Below are 20,786 nucleotides of genomic sequence, written 5' to 3'. Positions count from 1 at the left end.
AAATATCCCTAACTTTAAAAAAAAAAAAATAATGCCTATGTCACTCGGAAATACTGGAGCTCCTAAGCAGTGAAAGAATTTTTCAAATCGGTTCAGTAGTTTGGAAGCCTATCCGAAACAAACAAACAAACAAACAAATCTTTCCTCTTTATAATATTAGTATAGAAGTATAGATTACTTTATTCTTTCATCAATAGTTTTCGCAGTGCACGCGATGTAAAGAATATTTTAGGTGATTTTCTTACACCTTGGGTTACATTATTGGAGTTTTAGTAAAGATCCCTAACTTTTTAAAAAAAATAATAATGCCTATGTCACTCGGAAATACTGGAGCTCCTAAGCAGTGAAAGAATTTTTCAAATCGGTTCAGTAGTTTGGAAGCCTATCCAAAAAAAACAAACAAACAAACAAATCTTTCCTCTTTATAATATTATATAGTATCGAAGTATCGATTACTTTATTCTTTCATCAATAGTTTTCGCAGGGCACGCGATGTAAAGAATATTTTAGGTGATTTTTTTACACCTTGGGTTACATTATTAAAGTTTTAGAAAAGATCCCTAACTTTTTTCAAAAAATAATAATGCCTATGTCACTCGGAAATACTGTAGCTCCTTAAGAGTGAAAGATTTTTTCAAATCGGTTCAGTAGTTTCAAAGCCGATTCAAAACAAACAAACAAACAAATCTTTCCTCTTTATAATATTAGTATAGAAGTATAGATTACTTTATTCTTTCATCAATAGTTTTCGCAGTGCACGCGATGTAAAGAATATTTTAGGTGATTTTCTTACACCTTGGGTTACATTATTGGAGTTTTAGTAAAGATCCCTAACTTTTTAAAAAAAAAAATAATGCCTATGTCACTCGGAAATACTGGAGCTTCTAAGCAGTGAAAGAATTTTTCAAATCGGTTCAGTAGTTTGGAAGCCTATCCAAAAAAAACAAACAAACAAACAAATCTTTCCTCTTTATAATATTAGTATAGATTACTTTATTCTTTCATCAATAGTTTTCGCAGGGCACGCGATGTAAAGAATATTTTAGGTGATTTTTTTACACCTTGGGTTACATTATTAAAGTTTTAGAAAAGATCCCTAACTTTTTTCAAAAAATAATAATGCCTATGTCACTCGGAAATACTGTAGCTCCTTAACAGTGAAAGAATTTTTCAAATCGGTTCAGTAGTTTCAAAGCCGATTCAAAACAAACAAACAAACAAATCTTTCCTCTTTATAATATTAGTATAGAAGTATAGATTACTTTATTCTTTCATCAATAGTTTTCGCAGGGCACGCGATGTAAAGAATATTTTAGGTGATTTTCTTACACCTTGGGTTACATTATTGGAGTTTTAGTAAAGATCCCTAACTTTTTTCAAAAAATAACATAGACTATGTCACTCGGAAATACTGGAGCTCCTAAACAGTGAAAGAATTTTTCAAATCGGTTCAGTAGTTTCAAAGCCTATTCAAAACAAACAAACAAACAAATCTTTCCTTTTTATAATATTAGTATAGAAGATTACTTTATTCTTTCGTAAATAGTTTTCGCAAGGCACGCGATGTAAAGAATATTTTAGGTGATTTTTTTACACCTTGGGTTACATTATTGGAGTTTTAGTAAGCTCCTTAACAGTGAAATAATTTTTCAAATCGGTTCAGTAGTTTCAAAGTCGATTCAAAACAAACAAACAAACAAATCTTTCCTCTTTATAATATTAGTATAGAAGTATAGATTACTTTATTCTTTCATCAATAGTTTTCGCAGGGCACGCGATGTAAAGAATATTTTAGGTGATTTTCTTACACCTTGGGTTACATTATTGAAGTTTTAGAAAAGATCCCTAACTTTTTTCAAAAAATAATAATGCCTATGTCACTCGGAAATACTGTAGCTCCTAAACAGTGAAAGAATTTTTCAAATCGATTCAGTAGTTTGGAAGCCTATCCGAAACAAACAAACAAACAAACCTTTCCTCTTTATAATATTATTATAGAAGATTACTTTATTCTTTCGTAAATAGTTTTCGCAAGGCAAGCGATGTAAAGAATATTTTAGGTGATTTTCTTACACCTTGGGTTACATTATTGAAGTTTTAGAAAATATCCCTAACTTTAAAAAAAAAAAAATAATGCCTACGTCACTCGGAAATACTGTAGCTCCTAAACAGTGAAAGAATTTTTCAAATCGGTTCAGTAGTTTGGAAGCCTATCCGAAACAAACAAACAAACAAATCTTTCCTCTTTATAATATTAGTATAGAAGTATAGATTACTTTATTCTTTCATCAATAGTTTTCGCAGGGCACGCGATGTAAAGAATATTTTAGGTGATTTTCTTACACCTTGGGTTACATTATTGAAGTTTTAGAAAAGATCCCTAACTTTTTTCAAAAAATAATAATGCCTATGTCACTCGGAAATACTGTAGCTCCTTAACAGTGAAAGAATTTTTCAAATCGGTTCAGTAGTTTCAAAGCCGATTCAAAACAAACAAACAAACAAATCTTTCAGTTGCCTTGCGGTCCCCGTACGGTTCACACGTATCGGTCGACGCGGCGCGGTTAACGAGTAATTACGAATATAATATCACTACCGAGTGTTCTGTTTTAACACCGTTTGTCAAGTTAGGGGTACTCCTGGCAACGGGAGCCCCTTCTGACACTATGGATAAACCTACCCCCACCGTAAGTTATGCCAATGTCACATCTAAAACCAGCTACCCGAAGAAAGATCAAGCTATTATTATAAACTCAATCGACGGAATCATGATTCGAGACTACTTGTTAGCCCTTTCCGCAGTGACCAAATCAACGTCAATCCGCTTCATTTCTCGCATTTCCAACTCGAGAATCTGCGTGTACTTGGACTCAAAACAAACAGCTGACGAATTGGTTGACGTCATTAAAAACGTTAAAGTGAAAGACCACGTATTGGAGATTCGGCCGCTGATAACAAGAAACAAACGTATCGTTTTATCCAACGTTTGCCCCATAATTCCGCACGATATCTTAGAAGAAAAATTTAATGAAATGGGTATTAAAGTATTGTCTCCCATAACATTCATGAAAGTGGGCATCCCGGACCCTGGTTTTTCACACATTATGAGCTTTAGGAGACAAGTATACGTTTCCCCTGAGGATGAAAAAAGATTACCAGAATCGATGCAAATTAACTATGATGAAACCAATTATTGGATTTATATTACAAACGAAACAATGAAATGCTTTGTATGTAATGGAATGGGACACTTGGCAAAATACTGTCCGCAAAGCAGTCAACAGGTTCTTGGTACCAAAGGCCCTAACAACCTCACGCAAGAAAAATCAACTACTTCCAATGACACTACAGTCGAAACCAACAAGCTACCGTCACAGTCTCAATTCTACAATTAATCTTGAATCTGAAATAAACCAAATCTACCCCCCTACCGAAATTTCCAAACCGCAAGTACCAACAAACTTACTACCACACAATAAATTTGACATATACAAAGGTGTTAAGCGGATTCATCCATCTACCTCTTCAGAACCATCACAACCGGAAATAAATCAAGCTGAACCTACTTTAGATGACAGTAATATTATAGTCAGTGATTACACGGATGAAACCGACAGTAATTGGTCTCTGGACGAAGAACTAAAGAAGACCCCTAAGTCACTCAAGAAGAAGAAGAAAACTCTCGATGACAGAACTGAAGAACAAGTTTGGAAGGATATTAAAACAGAGCTGGATCAGTCAGAAATACAACCTCACTTTCCACTCACCTTAGACCAGTTTATTAGTTTTCTAGATAATTCCCGTAGCAAACAAAATCTTCAAGAACTTATCAAAGACTATACGGATGATATCCCAGATCTAATTGATATGTGCACATTTCTCCGCACTAAAATGAATTTAAATAGGAACCTCAAAAATAGATGTACAAGATTAGTTAAGAAACTAGAACTTATCAAACTGTTAGAAACCAGTAACAAGCCATAGTCTCTTTTATTACAATTTTCTTAAAAATAAGGTAAGTGATTTAGTTATTTGACATAATGAAAATTTTACAGTGGAATGTTAACGGTTTTCATAGACGATTAGAGAATATACAACGTATATTAAATGATATTGACCCTCTTTGTATTTGTATCCAAGAAACTAATTTTAAAAATAACTACTGTGCTAAGTTGAAGAATTATATTCATTTTTTCAAAAATCGATCAAATAGCAGTATAGCTAGTGGTGGGTAGCTACTTATGTAAAATCACACACACTGCCCAAAGAGGTCGATATTATCAGCCCACTAGAAGTGATAGCAATAAGAATAGAATATCCTTTGGCTATTACAATATGTAACATCTATTTGCCCAATAGCTGCCCCTTAAGTGAAAATGACCTGAATAATCTAAAAAATCAGCTTCCAACACCTTTTGTATTATTGGGTGACTTTAATAGCCACCATTTTTATTGGGGTTCAGATCACTGTGATCTGAGGGGTAAAATTATATCTGGCTGGTTAGATGTAGACGAAAATATGATTCTCCTTAATACTAATCAGCCCACACACTTTAATAATAGCAATGGTCACACCAGCAGTATCGATTTAGCCTTTGCTTCACGAAGTATATCAACTTACTTTGACTGGTATGCATTAGACGATCTATACGACAGTGATCACTACCCTATTATAATTACATTAAAGATAGATTTAAGCCCCGCTAACGAAAACGCCCCGCAACACTTCAAATATCAGATGGCAGACTGGCCTAACTTTCGTTCTGATATAGAAATTAAAATTAACCAACTAAGTAAAGTTACACCCGAATCTTTGACCATAATTAATGACTTAGTTGATGAATTTAATCAAATACTTCTCGGTTCAGCGGAAAAACATATACCTAAAACAACAGGGAAAATTAAAAAGAAACAAGTGCCATGGTGGAACGACGAGTGTGATAAATCACTTAAAGAATCTAAAAGAGCATATAGACTTTATAAAAAAGAAAAAAGAAAAGCCGAATATTACCAAAAAAGTCCAAATCGTTTGGACGATCTCCAAAATCTTCAAGATTCACTTAAGATAGATTACAAAAGAAAAAGAGCCAATGCTAGAAGAATATTTAAAGAAAGCAGAAAGAAAAGTTGGGAAAGTTTTATCACTTCCATTAATAGTTACACTCCGCCAGGGATTGTATGGCAAAAAATAAACGCTATTAATGGACAAAAAAGCAAAAAACAAACAATAGTCTTAAAAAACAATGATAGACAGTTAAGTGGTGATCCAAAAAATAACTCGGAATTATTAGCGTCTGCTTTTGCTGCAAACTCTAGCTCTAATAATTACAGCCAAGAATTTCTATCTTTTAAAAACCAAATAGAAGAGAATAATAATGTATTCGATTTTTTGGATAATAGTAACTCTATCAATCAAAATATTACAATTCATGAACTGTATTTCTATTTACACCAATTAAAACACTCTAGCCCTGGACCAGACAACATATCTAACACCTTAATCAAAAACCTTCCACTCGTGGCTCTAGAACGACTCCTTGACATTTACAACTTCATTTGGCTCAATCAAGTCTTTCCTGATAAGTGGCGAGAAGCCATTGTTATACCGATTCCGAAACCGGGGAAATTACCAACCTTAACTTCCAGTTACAGACCTATATCGCTCACTTGCAATTTGTGTAAATTACTCGAAAAAATCGTAAGTAATAGATTGAGATGGTATTTAGAACAGAATCAACTAATATCAGCAGTTCAATTTGGTTTTAGACAATATAAGTCAACATTAGATCATCTTGCGTATTTGGAAAACGAAATATTAACATCCTTTGCAATTAAAAATAAGGTTGTGGCGGTTTCCCTGGATTTGGAAAAGGCTTATGAAATGGTGTGGAAACACAGAGTCTTGTTACTCTTGGAACAGATGAGTATTAAAGGTAACACCCTAGCCTTCGTTAGAAATTTTTTGGAAAACAGGAGGATTAGGGTTAAGGTAGATGGCATCGTTTCAGATCCTATCAATACCGAGAACGGTCTACCGCAGGGATCTGTGGTGAGCGTAATACTTTTTTTAGTTTCAATTAATAGCGTAACAGAGGTAATAGAAAGACCAGTGAAGGGATGTTTATTTGCGGATGACTTAACCCTTGTATGCAGTGGGAACAGCATTAAACCAACGCAAACACTATTGCAAAATACTTTAGATAAACTAAGTGAATGGTGTCGATATACTGGATTTAAATTTTCAGATACGAAAACTGAGTTTATCGTTTTAGCAAAAAGGAAAAAGAAAGAAACAGTAAGCTTAACAATTAATAATAAACAAATTAAAGAGGTCCGTCATCTAAAAATATTAGGTTTAATCTTTGATCAAAAACTGAACTGGGTCGACCACATAAAAAAACTAAAATCAGATTGTTATAATAGACTCAACGTCATCAAAATTCTATCAGGAAGTAGTTGGGGCTCAGATAGCACATGCATTAAGAATACATACAAAGCATTGATAAGACAAAAAATTGACTATGGCTCTATTATTTATGACTCTGCATCTTCCAATATTTTAAAAACCCTAGAAAGTATACACAACACTAGTTTAAGATTAAGTCTAGGAGCCTTCAGAACAAGCCCAATAAATAGCATTCTAGTTGAAGCAGAGGAAATGCCACTAGCTTTTAGGAGAAAAGAGTTATGCCTGTCATATGCTACTAACCATATAACAAACAACAAAGACTCATTTATACTAAAGGACCCTGTACCATCGGATATAGAATTTAGGTTACAACCAACCCTTTCATCTCCTTTGAGGTTAAGAATTAAAAAATACCTCGCAGAAATAAATTTAGATTTTCCCCCAGTATTTCCACGTAAACACCACTACTATCCTCCGTGGCACCAATCAAATTTCACAATAAATATGGAAATAGCTCAAAATAATCCCCGAGACACCACATCAGATTATATCTACAAAGATCTTTTCTACGAAATTAAAAATAATCACTTAGACTTCAAGATGTACTACACGGACGGCTCAGTCTGTGAAGGTAGATCTGGTTGCGCTATTGTATCTGAAAATTATAGTTGCAAGAATAGACTCCAAGACTATACCTCTATATTGACATGCGAAGCAGTTGCTATACTAGAATGCTTAAACATTATTAAGACAAACACAAATCACAAAAAATATATAGTTTTCACTGATTCAATGTCTACCCTCATGGCCCTTTCAAATAATCACAACAAAAACCCCCTTATTATTCTGATCAAGGAAATTCTAACCGGGCTTATAGATAACAATTATTTAATAAAGCTAATCTGGATTCCTAGTCACCAAGGCATATCTGGAAATGAAAGAGCTGACACAGAAGCTAAGAGAGCCACAAAGTTAGCCCAATGTAATTACCTTACTTCTAATGTACAGGATCTTAAAAAACATATTAAATGGAAGATTAAAACACTCTGGAATAGCTATTGGGCAAAAGATAATAAAAGTGCTTTATATGATATAAGAAAATCCGTTTTTGAAAAAAGGAATTTTCAGATTAATAATAGAAAAGATCAAGTAGTTTTAAATAGATTAAGAATAGGTCACTGTAACATTACTCACATCCATCTTATTACAAAAGAAGAAATAAAGAAATGTAGTCGATGTGATAGCAATATATCTATTAAGCATTTACTAACTGAGTGCCCAATGTTTAATGCAGAAAGACATACTTCTGCCTTGCCTATGTGTTTGTTTGACTGTTTAAATAATAATGTAAAATGTACTTTAAAATTCCTGAAAATTATAGATTACCATAGATTAATTTAACTATAAGCTTATAGTGGTCGTTAATGACCATTGCTGTTAAAAAGCGACCTTAAATAAATTAATAAAAAAAAAAAAAAAAAACAAATCTTTCCTCTTTATAATATTAGTATAGAAGTATAGATTACTTTATTCTTTCATCAATAGTTTTCGCAGGGCATGCGATGTAAAGAATATTTTAGGTGATTTTCTTACACCTTGGGTTACATTATTGGAGTTTTAGTAAAGATCCCTAACTTTTTTTAAAATATAACATAGGCTATGTCACTCGGATATACTGGAGCTCCTAAACAGTGAAAGAATTTTTCAAATCGATTCAGTAGTTTGGAAGCCTATCCGAAACAAACAAACAAACCTTTCCTCTTTATAATATTATTATAGAAGATTACTTTATTCTTTCGTAAATAGTTTTCGCAAGGCAAGCGATGTAAAGAATATTTTAGGTGATTTTCTTACACCTTGGGTTACATTATTGAAGTTTTAGAAAATATCCCTAACTTTAAAAAAAAAAAAATAATGCCTATGTCACTCGGAAATACTGGAGCTCCTAAGCAGTGAAAGAATTTTTCAAATCGGTTCAGTAGTTTGGAAGCCTATCCGAAACAAACAAACAAACAAATCTTTCCTCTTTATAATATTAGTATAGAAGTATAGATTACTTTATTCTTTCATCAATAGTTTTCGCAGTGCACGCGATGTAAAGAATATTTTAGGTGATTTTCTTACACCTTGGGTTACATTATTGGAGTTTTAGTAAAGATCCCTAACTTTTAAAAAAAAAAAATAATGCCTATGTCACTCGGAAATACTGGAGCTCCTAAGCAGTGAAAGAATTTTTCAAATCGGTTCAGTAGTTTGGAAGCCTATCCAAAAAAAACAAACAAACAAACAAATCTTTCCTCTTTATAATATTATATAGTATCGAAGTATCGATTACTTTATTCTTTCATCAATAGTTTTCGCAGGGCACGCGATGTAAAGAATATTTTAGGTGATTTTTTTACACCTTGGGTTACATTATTAAAGTTTTAGAAAAGATCCCTAACTTTTTTCAAAAAATAATAATGCCTATGTCACTCGGAAATACTGTAGCTCCTTAAGAGTGAAAGATTTTTTCAAATCGGTTCAGTAGTTTCAAAGCCGATTCAAAACAAACAAACAAACAAATCTTTCCTCTTTATAATATTAGTATAGAAGTATAGATTACTTTATTCTTTCATCAATAGTTTTCGCAGTGCACGCGATGTAAAGAATATTTTAGGTGATTTTCTTACACCTTGGGTTACATTATTGGAGTTTTAGTAAAGATCCCTAACTTTTTAAAAAAAATAATAATGCCTATGTCACTCGGAAATACTGGAGCTTCTAAGCAGTGAAAGAATTTTTCAAATCGGTTCAGTAGTTTGGAAGCCTATCCAAAAAAAACAAACAAACAAACAAATCTTTCCTCTTTATAATATTATATAGTATCGAAGTATCGATTACTTTATTACGTCATGGTTAGGAATGACAGACTCACCGCCTCCAAAGGCGGGACTGCCATTTACTATAGGCGGGCCCTGCACGTTGTCCCTCTCGATACTCCCTCGCTCTCACATATCGAGGCGTCAGTGTGCCGTATCTCGCTGACGGGACACCAGCCGATCGTCATCGCATCCGTTTATCTCCCCCCGGACAAGCCCCTTCTGAGCAGTGACATCGAGTCACTGTTCGGCATGGGAGACTCCGTCATCCTGGCAGGCGATTTAAATTGCCACCACACTAGGTGGAACTGCCATCGTACTAACGTTAACGGTAGGCGTCTCGACGCGTTTATAGACGACCTCACCTTTGAAATAGTCGGTCCCCCAACTCCAACATGTTATCCGTATAACATCGCGCTCCGTCCGAGCACTATAGACCTGGCATTGCTTAGGAACGTAACTCTGCGCTTGCGTTCCATCGAAGCAATGTCAGAGCTCGACTCAGACCACCGACCTGTCGTTATGCAGCTCGGTCGCCCCCACAACCCAGTCACTGTTACGAGGACCATGGTGGATTGGAATAAGCTGGGCACGTGCCTAGCCGACACCGCTCTGCCAATCCTCCCTTACGGCCCGGATTCGAATCTATCCCCCGAGGACACCGTCGAATCCATAAACATCATTACCGATCACATATCTTCCGCGATCATTAGATCTTCTAAAGAAGTCGATGTGGAGGACAGCTTCCACCGCATCAGACTGTCCCCCGATCTTAGGAATCTCTTAAGAGTTAGGAACGCGGCAATCCGGGCCTACGATCGTCTTCCCACGCATTCAAACCGGATTCGGATGCGTCGTCTACAACGCGAAGTCCACTCCCGCTTAAGCGACGCGCGTAACGATAATTGGCATAGTTATTTAGAACAACTCGCGCCCTCCCACCAAGCATACTGGCGACTAGCTAGGACTCTCAAATCCGAAACTACCGCTACTATGCCTCCCCTCGTACGCCCTTCAGGCCAACCACCGGCATTCGATGACGATGACAAGGCTGAGCTGCTGGCCGATGCACTGCAAGAGCAGTGCACCACCAGCACTCAACACGCGGACCCCGTACACACCGAGTTAGTCGACAGGGAGGTCGAGCGCAGAGCTTCCCTGCCGCCCTCGGACGCGTTACCCCCCATTACCACTGACGAAGTTAGAGACGCGATCCACAACCTACAACCTAGAAAGGCACCCGGCTCCGACGGCATCCACAACCGCGCGCTAAAATTTTTGCCAGTCCAACTGATAGCAATGTTGGCTACAATTTTAAATGCCGCTATGACGCACTGCATCTTTCCCGCGGTGTGGAAAGAAGCGGACGTTATCGGTATACATAAGCCGGGCAAACCGACAAACGAAACTTCTAGTTACCGTCCGATTAGTCTCCTCTCGACGATAGGAAAAATTTACGAACGGCTCCTTAGGAAACGCCTCTGGGATTTTGTTACCGCGAACAAAATTCTCATTGACGAACAGTTCGGATTCCGCTCAAAACACTCGTGCGTACAACAAGTGCACCGCCTCACGGAGCACATTCTGATAGGACTAAATAGGCGTAAACAAATCCCGACCGGCGCCCTCTTCTTCGACATCGCGAAGGCGTTCGACAAAGTCTGGCACAACGGTTTAATTTATAAACTGTACAACATGGGAGTGCCAGACAGACTCGTGCTCATCATACGAGACTTCTTGTCGAACCGTTCGTTTCGATATCGAGTAGAGGGAACTCGTTCTCGTCCCCGTCAACTGACCGCCGGAGTCCCGCAAGGCTCCGCGCTCTCCCCGTTATTATTTAGTTTGTATATCAATGATATACCCCGGTCTCCGGAGACCCATCTAGCGCTCTTCGCCGATGACACGGCTATCTACTACTCGTGTAGGAAGATGTCGCTGCTTCATCGGCGACTCCAGATCGCAGTAGCCACCCTGGGACAGTGGTTCCGGAAGTGGCGAATAGACATCAACCCCACGAAAAGCGCAGCGGTGCTCTTCAAAAGGGGTCGCCCTCCGAACATCACTTCGAGCATCCCACTCCGTAGTAGGCGCGCAAACACCTCCGCCGTTAGTCCCATCACTCTCTTTGGCCAGCCCATTCCGTGGGTCTCGAAGGTCAAATATCTAGGCGTCACCCTCGACAGAGGGATGACATTCCGTCCCCATATAAAAACGGTACGCGACCGCGCCGCGTTTATTCTAGGACGACTCTATCCAATGCTTTGTAGTCGAAGCAAACTGTCCCTCCGTAATAAGGTAACTCTCTACAAAACTTGTATACGCCCCGTCATGACGTATGCAAGCGTAGTGTTCGCTCACGCAGCCCGCACCAACTTGAAATCCCTTCAGGTTATTCAATCACGATTCTGCAGGATAGCCGTCGGAGCGCCTTGGTTCCTTAGGAATGTGGATCTCCACGACGACCTGGAGCTCGACTCCCTTAGTAAGTATCTACAGTCGGCATCGCTGCGCCATTTTGAGAAGGCGGCACGACATGAGAACCCTCTCATCGTAGCCGCTGGAAATTACATACCCGACCCAGTAGACCGAATGGTAAACCGTCGACGTCGCCCAAAGCACGTCATTACGGATCCTCCTGATCCATTAACGGTGCTTTTAGGCACCACAAGCACCGGTCACCGTCCTCGTCGAACCCGTCGCTTGCGACGAAGGGTTCGACGAGTGAACTAACCCATAGACACAGCCCACTGAGTTTCTCGCCGGATCTTCTCAGTGGGTCGCGTTTCCGATCCGGTGGTAGATTCTGCGAAGCACTGCTCTTGCTAGGGTCAGTGTTAGCAACTCTCCGGTTGAGCCCCGCGAGCTCACCTACTAACGTTAGGGCGAAGCTGAAATAGCCTCTCAAGGCTATCAGCATAGGTAGGAAAAAAAAAAAAAAAAAAAAAAAAATTACTTTATTCTTTCATCAATAGTTTTCGCAGGGCACGCGATGTAAAGAATATTTTAGGTGATTTTTTTACACCTTGGGTTACATTATTAAAGTTTTAGAAAAGATCCCTAACTTTTTTCAAAAAATAATAATGCCTATGTCACTCGGAAATACTGTAGCTCCTTAACAGTGAAAGAATTTTTCAAATCGGTTCAGTAGTTTCAAAGCCGATTCAAAACAAACAAACAAACAAATCTTTCCTCTTTATAATATTAGTATAGAAGTATAGATTACTTTATTCTTTCATCAATAGTTTTCGCAGTGCACGCGATGTAAAGAATATTTTAGGTGATTTTCTTACACCTTGGGTTACATTATTGGAGTTTTAGTAAAGATCCCTAACTTTTTAAAAAAAATAATAATGCCTATGTCACTCGGAAATACTGTAGCTCCTAAACAGTGAAAGAATTTTTCAAATCGATTCAGTAGTTTGGAAGCCTATCCGAAACAAACAAACAAACAAACCTTTCCTCTTTATAATATTATTATAGAAGATTACTTTATTCTTTCGTAAATAGTTTTCGCAAGGCAAGCGATGTAAAGAATATTTTAGGTGATTTTCTTACACCTTGGGTTACATTATTAAAGTTTTAGAAAAGATCCCTAACTTTTTTCAAAAAATAATAATGCCTATGTCACTCGGAAATACTGTAGCTCCTTAACAGTGAAAGAATTTTTCAAATCGGTTCAGTAGTTTCAAAGCCGATTCAAAACAAACAAACAAACAAATCTTTCCTCTTTATAATATTAGTATAGAAGTATAGATTACTTTATTCTTTCATCAATAGTTTTCGCAGGGCACGCGATGTAAAGAATATTTTAGGTGATTTTCTTACACCTTGGGTTACATTATTGGAGTTTTAGTAAAGATCCCTAACTTTTTTCAAAAAATAACATAGGCTATGTCACTCGGAAATACTGGAGCTCCTAAACAGTGAAAGAATTTTTCAAATCGGTTCAGTAGTTTCAAAGCCTATTCAAAACAAACAAACAAACAAATCTTTCCTTTTTATAATATTAGTATAGAAGATTACTTTATTCTTTCGTAAATAGTTTTCGCAAGGCACGCGATGTAAAGAATATTTTAGGTGATTTTTTTACACCTTGGGTTACATTATTGGAGTTTTAGTAAGCTCCTTAACAGTGAAATAATTTTTCAAATCGGTTCAGTAGTTTCAAAGTCGATTCAAAACAAACAAACAAACAAATCTTTCCTCTTTATAATATTAGTATAGAAGTATAGATTACTTTATTCTTTCATCAATAGTTTTCGCAGGGCACGCGATGTAAAGAATATTTTAGGTGATTTTCTTACACCTTGGGTTACATTATTGAAGTTTTAGAAAAGATCCCTAACTTTTTTCAAAAAATAATAATGCCTATGTCACTCGGAAATACTGTAGCTCCTAAACAGTGAAAGAATTTTTCAAATCGATTCAGTAGTTTGGAAGCCTATCCGAAACAAACAAACAAACAAACCTTTCCTCTTTATAATATTATTATAGAAGATTACTTTATTCTTTCGTAAATAGTTTTCGCAAGGCAAGCGATGTAAAGAATATTTTAGGTGATTTTCTTACACCTTGGGTTACATTATTGAAGTTTTAGAAAATATCCCTAACTTTTAAAAAAAAAAAATAATGCCTATGTCACTCGGAAATACTGTAACTCCTAAACAGTGAAAGAATTTTTCAAATCGGTTCAGTAGTTTGGAAGCCTATCCGAAACAAACAAACAAACAAATCTTTCCTCTTTATAATATTAGTATAGAAGTATAGATTACTTTATTCTTTCATCAATAGTTTTCGCAGGGCACGCGATGTAAAGAATATTTTAGGTGATTTTCTTACACCTTGGGTTACATTATTGAAGTTTTAGAAAAGATCCCTAACTTTTTTCAAAAAATAATAATGCCTATGTCACTCGGAAATAGTGTAGCTCCTTAACAGTGAAAGAATTTTTCAAATCGGTTCAGTAGTTTCAAAGCCGATTCAAAACAAACAAACAAACAAACAAACAAATCTTTCCTCTTTATAATATTAGTATAGATTACTTTACTCTTTCATCAATAGTTTTCGCAGTGCACGCGATGTAAAGAATATTTTAGGTGATTTTCTTACACCTTGGGTTACATTATTGGAGTTTTAGTAAAGATCCCTAACTTTTAAAAAAAAAAAAAATGCCTATGTCACTCGGAAATACTGGAGCTCCTAAGCAGTGAAAGAATTTTTCAAATCGGTTCAGTAGTTTGGAAGCCTATCCAAAAAAAAAAAACAAACAAACAAACAAATCTTTCCTCTTTATAATATTATATAGTATCGAAGTATCGATTACTTTATTCTTTCATCAATAGTTTTCGCAGGGCACGCGATGTAAAGAATATTTTAGGTGATTTTTTTTACACCTTGGGTTACATTGTTGAAGTTTTAGAAAAGATCCGTAACTTTTTTCAAAAAATAATAATGCCTATGTCACTCGGAAATACTGTAGCTCCTTAACAGTGAAATAATTTTTCAAATCGGTTCAGTAGTTTCAAAGCCGATTCAAAACAAACAAACAAACAAATATTTCCTCTTTATAATATTAGTATAGAAGTATAGATTACTTTATTCTTTCATTAATAGTTTTCGCAGGGCACGCGATGTAAAGAATATTTTAGGTGATTTTCTTACACCTTGGGTTACATTATTGAAGTTTTAGAAAAGATCCCTAACTTTTTTCAAAAAATAATAATGCCTATGTCACTCGGAAATACTGTAGCTCCTTAAGAGTGAAAGAATTTTTCAAATCGGTTCAGTAGTTTCAAAGCCGATTCAAAACAAACAAACAAACAAATCTTTCCTCTTTATAATATTAGTATAGAAGTATAGATTACTTTATTCTTTCATCAATAGTTTTCGCAGTGCACGCGATGTAAAGAATATTTTAGGTGATTTTCTTACACCTTGGGTTACATTATTGGAGTTTTAGTAAAGATCCCTAACTTTTAAAAAAAAAAATAATGCCTATGTCACTCGGAAATACTGGAGCTCCTAAGCAGTGAAAGAATTTTTCAAATCGGTTCAGTAGTTTGGAAGCCTATCCAAAAAAAACAAACAAACAAACAAATCTTTCCTCTTTATAATATTATATAGTATCGAAGTATCGATTACTTTATTCTTTCATCAATAGTTTTCGCAGGGCACGCGATGTAAAGAATATTTTAGGTGATTTTTTTACACCTTGGGTTACATTATTAAAGTTTTAGAAAAGATCCCTAACTTTTTTCAAAAAATAATAATGCCTATGTCACTCGGAAATACTGTAGCTCCTTAACAGTGAAAGAATTTTTCAAATCGGTTCAGTAGTTTCAAAGCCGATTCAAAACAAACAAACAAACAAATCTTTCCTCTTTATAATATTAGTATAGAAGTATAGATTACTTTATTCTTTCATCAATAGTTTTCGCAGGGCATGCGATGTAAAGAATATTTTAGGTGATTTTCTTACACCTTGGGTTACATTATTGGAGTTTTAGTAAAGATCCCTAACTTTTTTTAAAATATAACATAGGCTATGTCACTCGGATATACTGGAGCTCCTAAACAGTGAAAGAATTTTTCAAATCGATTCAGTAGTTTGGAAGCCTATCCGAAACAAACAAACAAACAAACAAACCTTTCCTCTTTATAATATTATTATAGAAGATTACTTTATTCTTTCGTAAATAGTTTTCGCAAGGCAAGCGATGTAAAGAATATTTTAGGTGATTTTCTTACACCTTGGGCTACATTATTGAAGTTTTAGAAAATATCCCTAACTTTTAAAAAAAAAAAAAAATGCCTATGTCACTCGGAAATACTGTAGCTCCTAAACAGTGAAAGAATTTTTCAAATCGGTTCAGTAGTTTGGAAGCCTATCCGAAACAAACAAACAAACAAATCTTTCCTCTTTATAATATTAGTATAGAAGTATAGGGGGTAGACGCGCGTTGCTGTCTAGTAAACATTGGATCCGTAAAAAAATAATTCCATAAAATCGTTAACTCCACAATTACCTATTTAAATTACGTAATTATAACAGTAGTGTTTTAAATCAATACTAAAAATGTTTGTGAAGTAATCAGTGACTAATAAGTGGATGAAAACCAGCCACCAGAGGTTCGTCCAAATCCTCTTAACTTGGATACTTTATACTAATAAAATGTAATTAAAAATTACATAAATATATACAAGAACAAATAAGAATAAAAGTTATCATGAAACAAAACTGGTAATGAAGTGAAATTCTAAATTTAGTGGTGAAATAGTCCTCGAAAATTGCAAGCAGTGACATACATATGAAGTTGGATTATTATTGTACCCACACTGAAATGCATTCATAAATTCTTAAACTTTTAAACTCCAACATTACTAATAAATAATTTCAACAGCTTAGCACAAGTCATATTAGCTAAGTGGTATCCGTCTTCGGCCGAGCTCGGAGATTGAAGTGCGCTGGTTCGAATCTGAGTCAACGTAAGGTTTTTTTTTTTTTTTTTTTCCTGGATTGAAGAAATATATTTAGTACAACACGTACGTCAGTGAGCTCAGAGATTAGATAGCGAAAACAAGCGAATGAGTTCGAATAAAATTAAATAATTGGAGATATTTAAGTGGATCGGAATTAGTGAATTAATAAAGAATTTAAAAAAGCGATGAAGTTACGATAGAGATCGAGATCGATCCAAAAAAGTGCAGCGAATACATAGCGACACAACCTAAAAACTAGTGGGTGAGAAGTTAGCCGCAACTCAACTCAATCTGCCATTTATCTAACATACCAACCTAAGAGGAAGACAGATATACCAGTATTGTAAACAAAAATAACTATTCAATCGCTATAGTGACAAATAGTGTTACCACTACGAGTTTCAAATTATCATAGGAAAATATAGTCTTGAGAAAGAAAAAAAAAAAAAAAAAAAAAAAAAAAAAAAAAAAAAAAAAAAAAAAAAAAAAAAAAAAAAAAAAAGATGACGAATGAACAAATGGAATTATTATTCTCAAAATTCGATGCAAAGTTAGATGAAAAGCTTAATCAACAAACCCAAACATTAACAACAGCAGTTACTAAGAACGTTATGGAAGCAATTGATGAAAAGATGAAAATATTAATGGAAGAAAACCAAGAATTAAAATCTGAAGTATCAAGACTAAAACGCAAAATCAATACCTTGGAAAAAGAAAAGCGAAAAAGCAACTTGATTTTCTTTGGTGTTGATGAAAATGGGAAAAGAGAGACAGAACTAGTTGACTACATAAAAGGAATTATAGAAGAAGCGAAAGTGCATATAGACAGCCATGAAATAAACAACATCTATAGAATTGGAGCGCAAACCAGCGAAAATCGCCCTGTAGTGGTTACTTTCTCTACTATGTGGAAGAAACATCTCATATTAAAATCTAAATCAAACTTACCAACAGGCATTTATGTCAAAGAGGACTTCCCCAAGGATGTCCTTGAAGCCCGGAAAAAACTGCAGCCAAAAGTGGAGGAAGAATGGAAAAAGGGGAACATAGCTTTCATGAGAGGAGACCAACTCGTAATTAAAAAGCAGAAGGACAACCAGCGCGAAAAAAGGAAGAGAGACAAGACTATATCCCCCGAATTTCAAACAATGAAAAAACCGAATACTCATAATGAAACCGGAAACAAAACAAATAAAGCTAAAACTATTGGACAAAAAGAAATATTGAAACCAAACATTTTACAATACATGGGAAGAGATAGAACTACTTCCACTTCAACTTCAGGAAATTCAAAAAACTAATAAATACAAATATGCAACCTATAAAAATTACTAATAGAACCGGAATAACAGAACAAACTCAGAAAAAACATAATCCAAAACAACATTCACAAAAAACCTTCCCACCACGGTTGGTCGCCGAGGGAAGTACAGACCATAACCCTCCAGTCAAATACAGTAGAAAATTAAATAGAATCAATATTGCAACATTAAACACAAGAACTTTAAGAACCCAGGATACCCTTGCAGAACTGAATATGGCCATTCAAGACATAAAGTGGGACATACTCGGAATTAGCGAAATGAGAAGAGAAGGTGAAAACATACATGAATATCAAGACTACATATTGTTCAACAAAGGTGAAAAAGGAGGCAAAAGAGGAGTGGGATTCCTCATAAAAATGTCTTTGAAGAAACAAATACAAAGCATATTTGGTATTTCCGACAGGATAGCAGTGCTCAATATCAACTTATCCAACTATACAAAGACTTGAACTATCATTCAAGCATACGCACCAACCGAGCAAGCTGCAGAATCGGAGATAGAGTCATTCTACGCCGATCTGGCAAAAGCTATCAGAAACTACACTAACAACCATATTATACTGATGGGGGATTTTAATGCTCAGATCGGGGAAAAACAATATGAGGAGGAGTATGTATTGGGCAAACATGGGCTTGGTAAAAGAAGCCCCAACGGTCAAAGGCTTGTAGAATTCTTGCTAGAACACAACTTAACTCTTTTGAACAGTGTATTCAAAAAAAATACGAAGAATAAGAAGAAATTTGAAGTCGTCGTGGCCTAAAGGATAAGACGTCCGGTGCATTCGTGTTGAAGCGATGCACCGGTGTTCGAATCCCGCAGGCGGGTACCAATTTTTCTAATGAAATATGTACTCAACAAATGTTCACGATTGACTTCCACGGTGAAGGAATAACATCGTGTAATAAAAATCAAACCCGCAAAATTATAATTTGCGTAATTACTGGTGGTAGGACCTCTTGTGAGTCCGCGCGGATAGGTACCACCGCCCTGCTTATTTCTGCCGTGAAGCAGTAATGCGTTTCGGTTTGAAGGGTGGGGTAGCCGTTGTAACTATACTGAGACTTTAGAACTTGTATCTCAAGGTGGGTGGCGCGTCTACGTTGTAGATGTCTATGGGCTCCAGTAACCACTTAACATCAGGTGGGCTGTGAGCTCGTCCACCCATCTAGGCAATAAAAAAAAAAAAAAAAATAAATGGACCTGGATTTCACCAGATGGCAGATACAAAAATGAAATAGATTATATAACGGTAGTATTATAAGTAAGCATAGCCGTGTACACATAGCGAGGTCAATTGCCCTGATTTTCATCGACAAATGACTTTAAGTACTCTTTTAGAGTCGAGTGACTCCTTTCTAGTGCTCCTTGAGTTTGTGGATGGTAAGGGGTTGACCACAGCTGTTTAATCTTTAGGAAGCTGCAAGTTTGTTTAAACAGTTCAGCTGTAAAATTGGTACCCTGGTCGGTTAAAATAGTTTTAGGAATACCAAACTGACTGATGAAATGGATTAGACATTCAGATGTTTCTTCTGCTGTGGCCTGAGATATTGGATAAGCAGCTGAGTATTTTGTGAGGTCATCCTGTAGTGTTAGGATGAACTTCAATTTAATATTACCAGCTTCAGGAAGTGGGCCTACTATGTCTAAAGCGACACGCTCAAACGGCTGGGTAGACGTGGAAGTTATTTGCATTGGAGCGCGGTTCGTCTGACGCAGTGCTTTATTAGCTTGGCAGTATACGCAGCTACGGACATAATTCTCAACATCAGTTCGCATATTCCGCCAATAGTACCTTTCTTGAATTCTCTTTAACATCCTATTGGAACCCAAGTGGCCAGAAATAGGGATGTCATGATTTTCCCTTAGAATTTTGGTAATATCGCTCATAGAGGGGTACATTATGGTGTTCTTGTAAATGTGTACACTAATATTTGTATTATGAAACAGATATGATATGATATTATATATTTTAAAGAAGGCGTGACAGTCGAAAGGATTACTAAAATCAGTAATACTGAATTCGTTTATTTTTGATATTAAGAATTGTGACTTTAGGTTTTTAAGGCTTTTGAAAACGTCGTCATAAGTTGTATTGTCATAATGATAAACTTTGATAAATAGGAAGTAATATTTAACATCGTTCTTATCAATTGTTATGAATGAATATAAAGTTCTTTCTAATGCTAAGAATTCTTTAGAATCAGGGATGTTGCCAATTATTTCAGATATGTACCGATTTGACTCATCTAGGTCCATAGAGGTAGGTATTACGATGTGCTTCGAATTTGTTTTTAGAATGTTTTCGTTATGTTCTCTGATACTGGTGTCAAATGCCATTGTTTTATTATTTATAGATTTCAAGCATTTGGAGTAAGTATCGTCATCATTACAGGATTCGGAGGATGGTGGATTAGGAATATCAAAATCATCAGGGAGGTCTAAGTCTTCTGGTAAAATAAAGTCGTCTGGTAGTTGCAGGTCAGGTAGGTCATAGTTTCCAATATCAGGTTGTGATGAGCACTGAGGGGGAACTTCTTCTTCAGTTCTTGCGGGATCAGAAGTATTGCTTCTAAGAGCCGATTCTGGATGATCGTCAGGTAGCCCATTTTCTGAATGATTATCGTCTACTTGTCTTTGCAATGGATTTAATGGGTATCGAGAGAGCGCGTCTGCATTGGTGTTAGTTTTGCCTTTTCTGTACTGGATTT

The 20,786-nt window shown here is 35.9% G+C and overlaps 2 protein-coding genes across 2 annotated transcripts; both read left to right on the top strand.

Moving 5' to 3' along the window:
• Positions 1–17,255: 17,255 nt before the first annotated feature.
• LOC134201700 (uncharacterized) lies at positions 17,256–18,053 on the top strand. Its single transcript, XM_062676944.1, has one exon. It carries the CDS (start codon positions 17,256–17,258, stop codon positions 18,051–18,053), a length of 798 nt encoding a protein of 265 aa, XP_062532928.1.
• A 236-nt stretch (positions 18,054–18,289) lies between these two features.
• LOC134201699 (craniofacial development protein 2-like) lies at positions 18,290–20,520 on the top strand. Its single transcript, XM_062676942.1, has 3 exons — positions 18,290–18,467; positions 18,540–18,713; positions 20,471–20,520. The coding sequence occupies exons 1-3, from the start codon at positions 18,290–18,292 to the stop codon at positions 20,518–20,520; spliced, it is 402 nt and encodes a 133-aa protein (XP_062532926.1).
• The last annotated feature ends 266 nt before the right edge of the window (positions 20,521–20,786 follow it).

This window comes from Bombyx mori, chromosome W (genome assembly GCF_030269925.1).
Source record: "Bombyx mori chromosome W, ASM3026992v2".
NCBI classification, from domain to species: Eukaryota; Metazoa; Arthropoda; class Insecta; order Lepidoptera; family Bombycidae; genus Bombyx; species Bombyx mori.
This window is presented reverse-complemented; position numbering and strand designations above follow the sequence as displayed.

What these genes read in the sequence shown, in the direction of transcription:
- LOC134201700 (XM_062676944.1), top strand. Translation starts at nt 17,256, where the DNA reads ATGACGAATGAACAAATGGAATTATTATTCTCAAAATTCGATGCAAAG.
- LOC134201699 (XM_062676942.1), top strand. Translation starts at nt 18,290, where the DNA reads ATGGCCATTCAAGACATAAAGTGGGACATACTCGGAATTAGCGAAATG. An exon ending in ACAAATACAAAGCATATTTG is followed by an intron (nt 18,468 to 18,539) that starts GTATTTCCGACA and finishes CTATCATTCAAG; the next exon opens with CATACGCACCAACCGAGCAA. An exon ending in ATTGGGCAAACATGGGCTTG is followed by an intron (nt 18,714 to 20,470) that starts GTAAAAGAAGCC and finishes TCATCATTACAG; the next exon opens with GATTCGGAGGATGGTGGATT.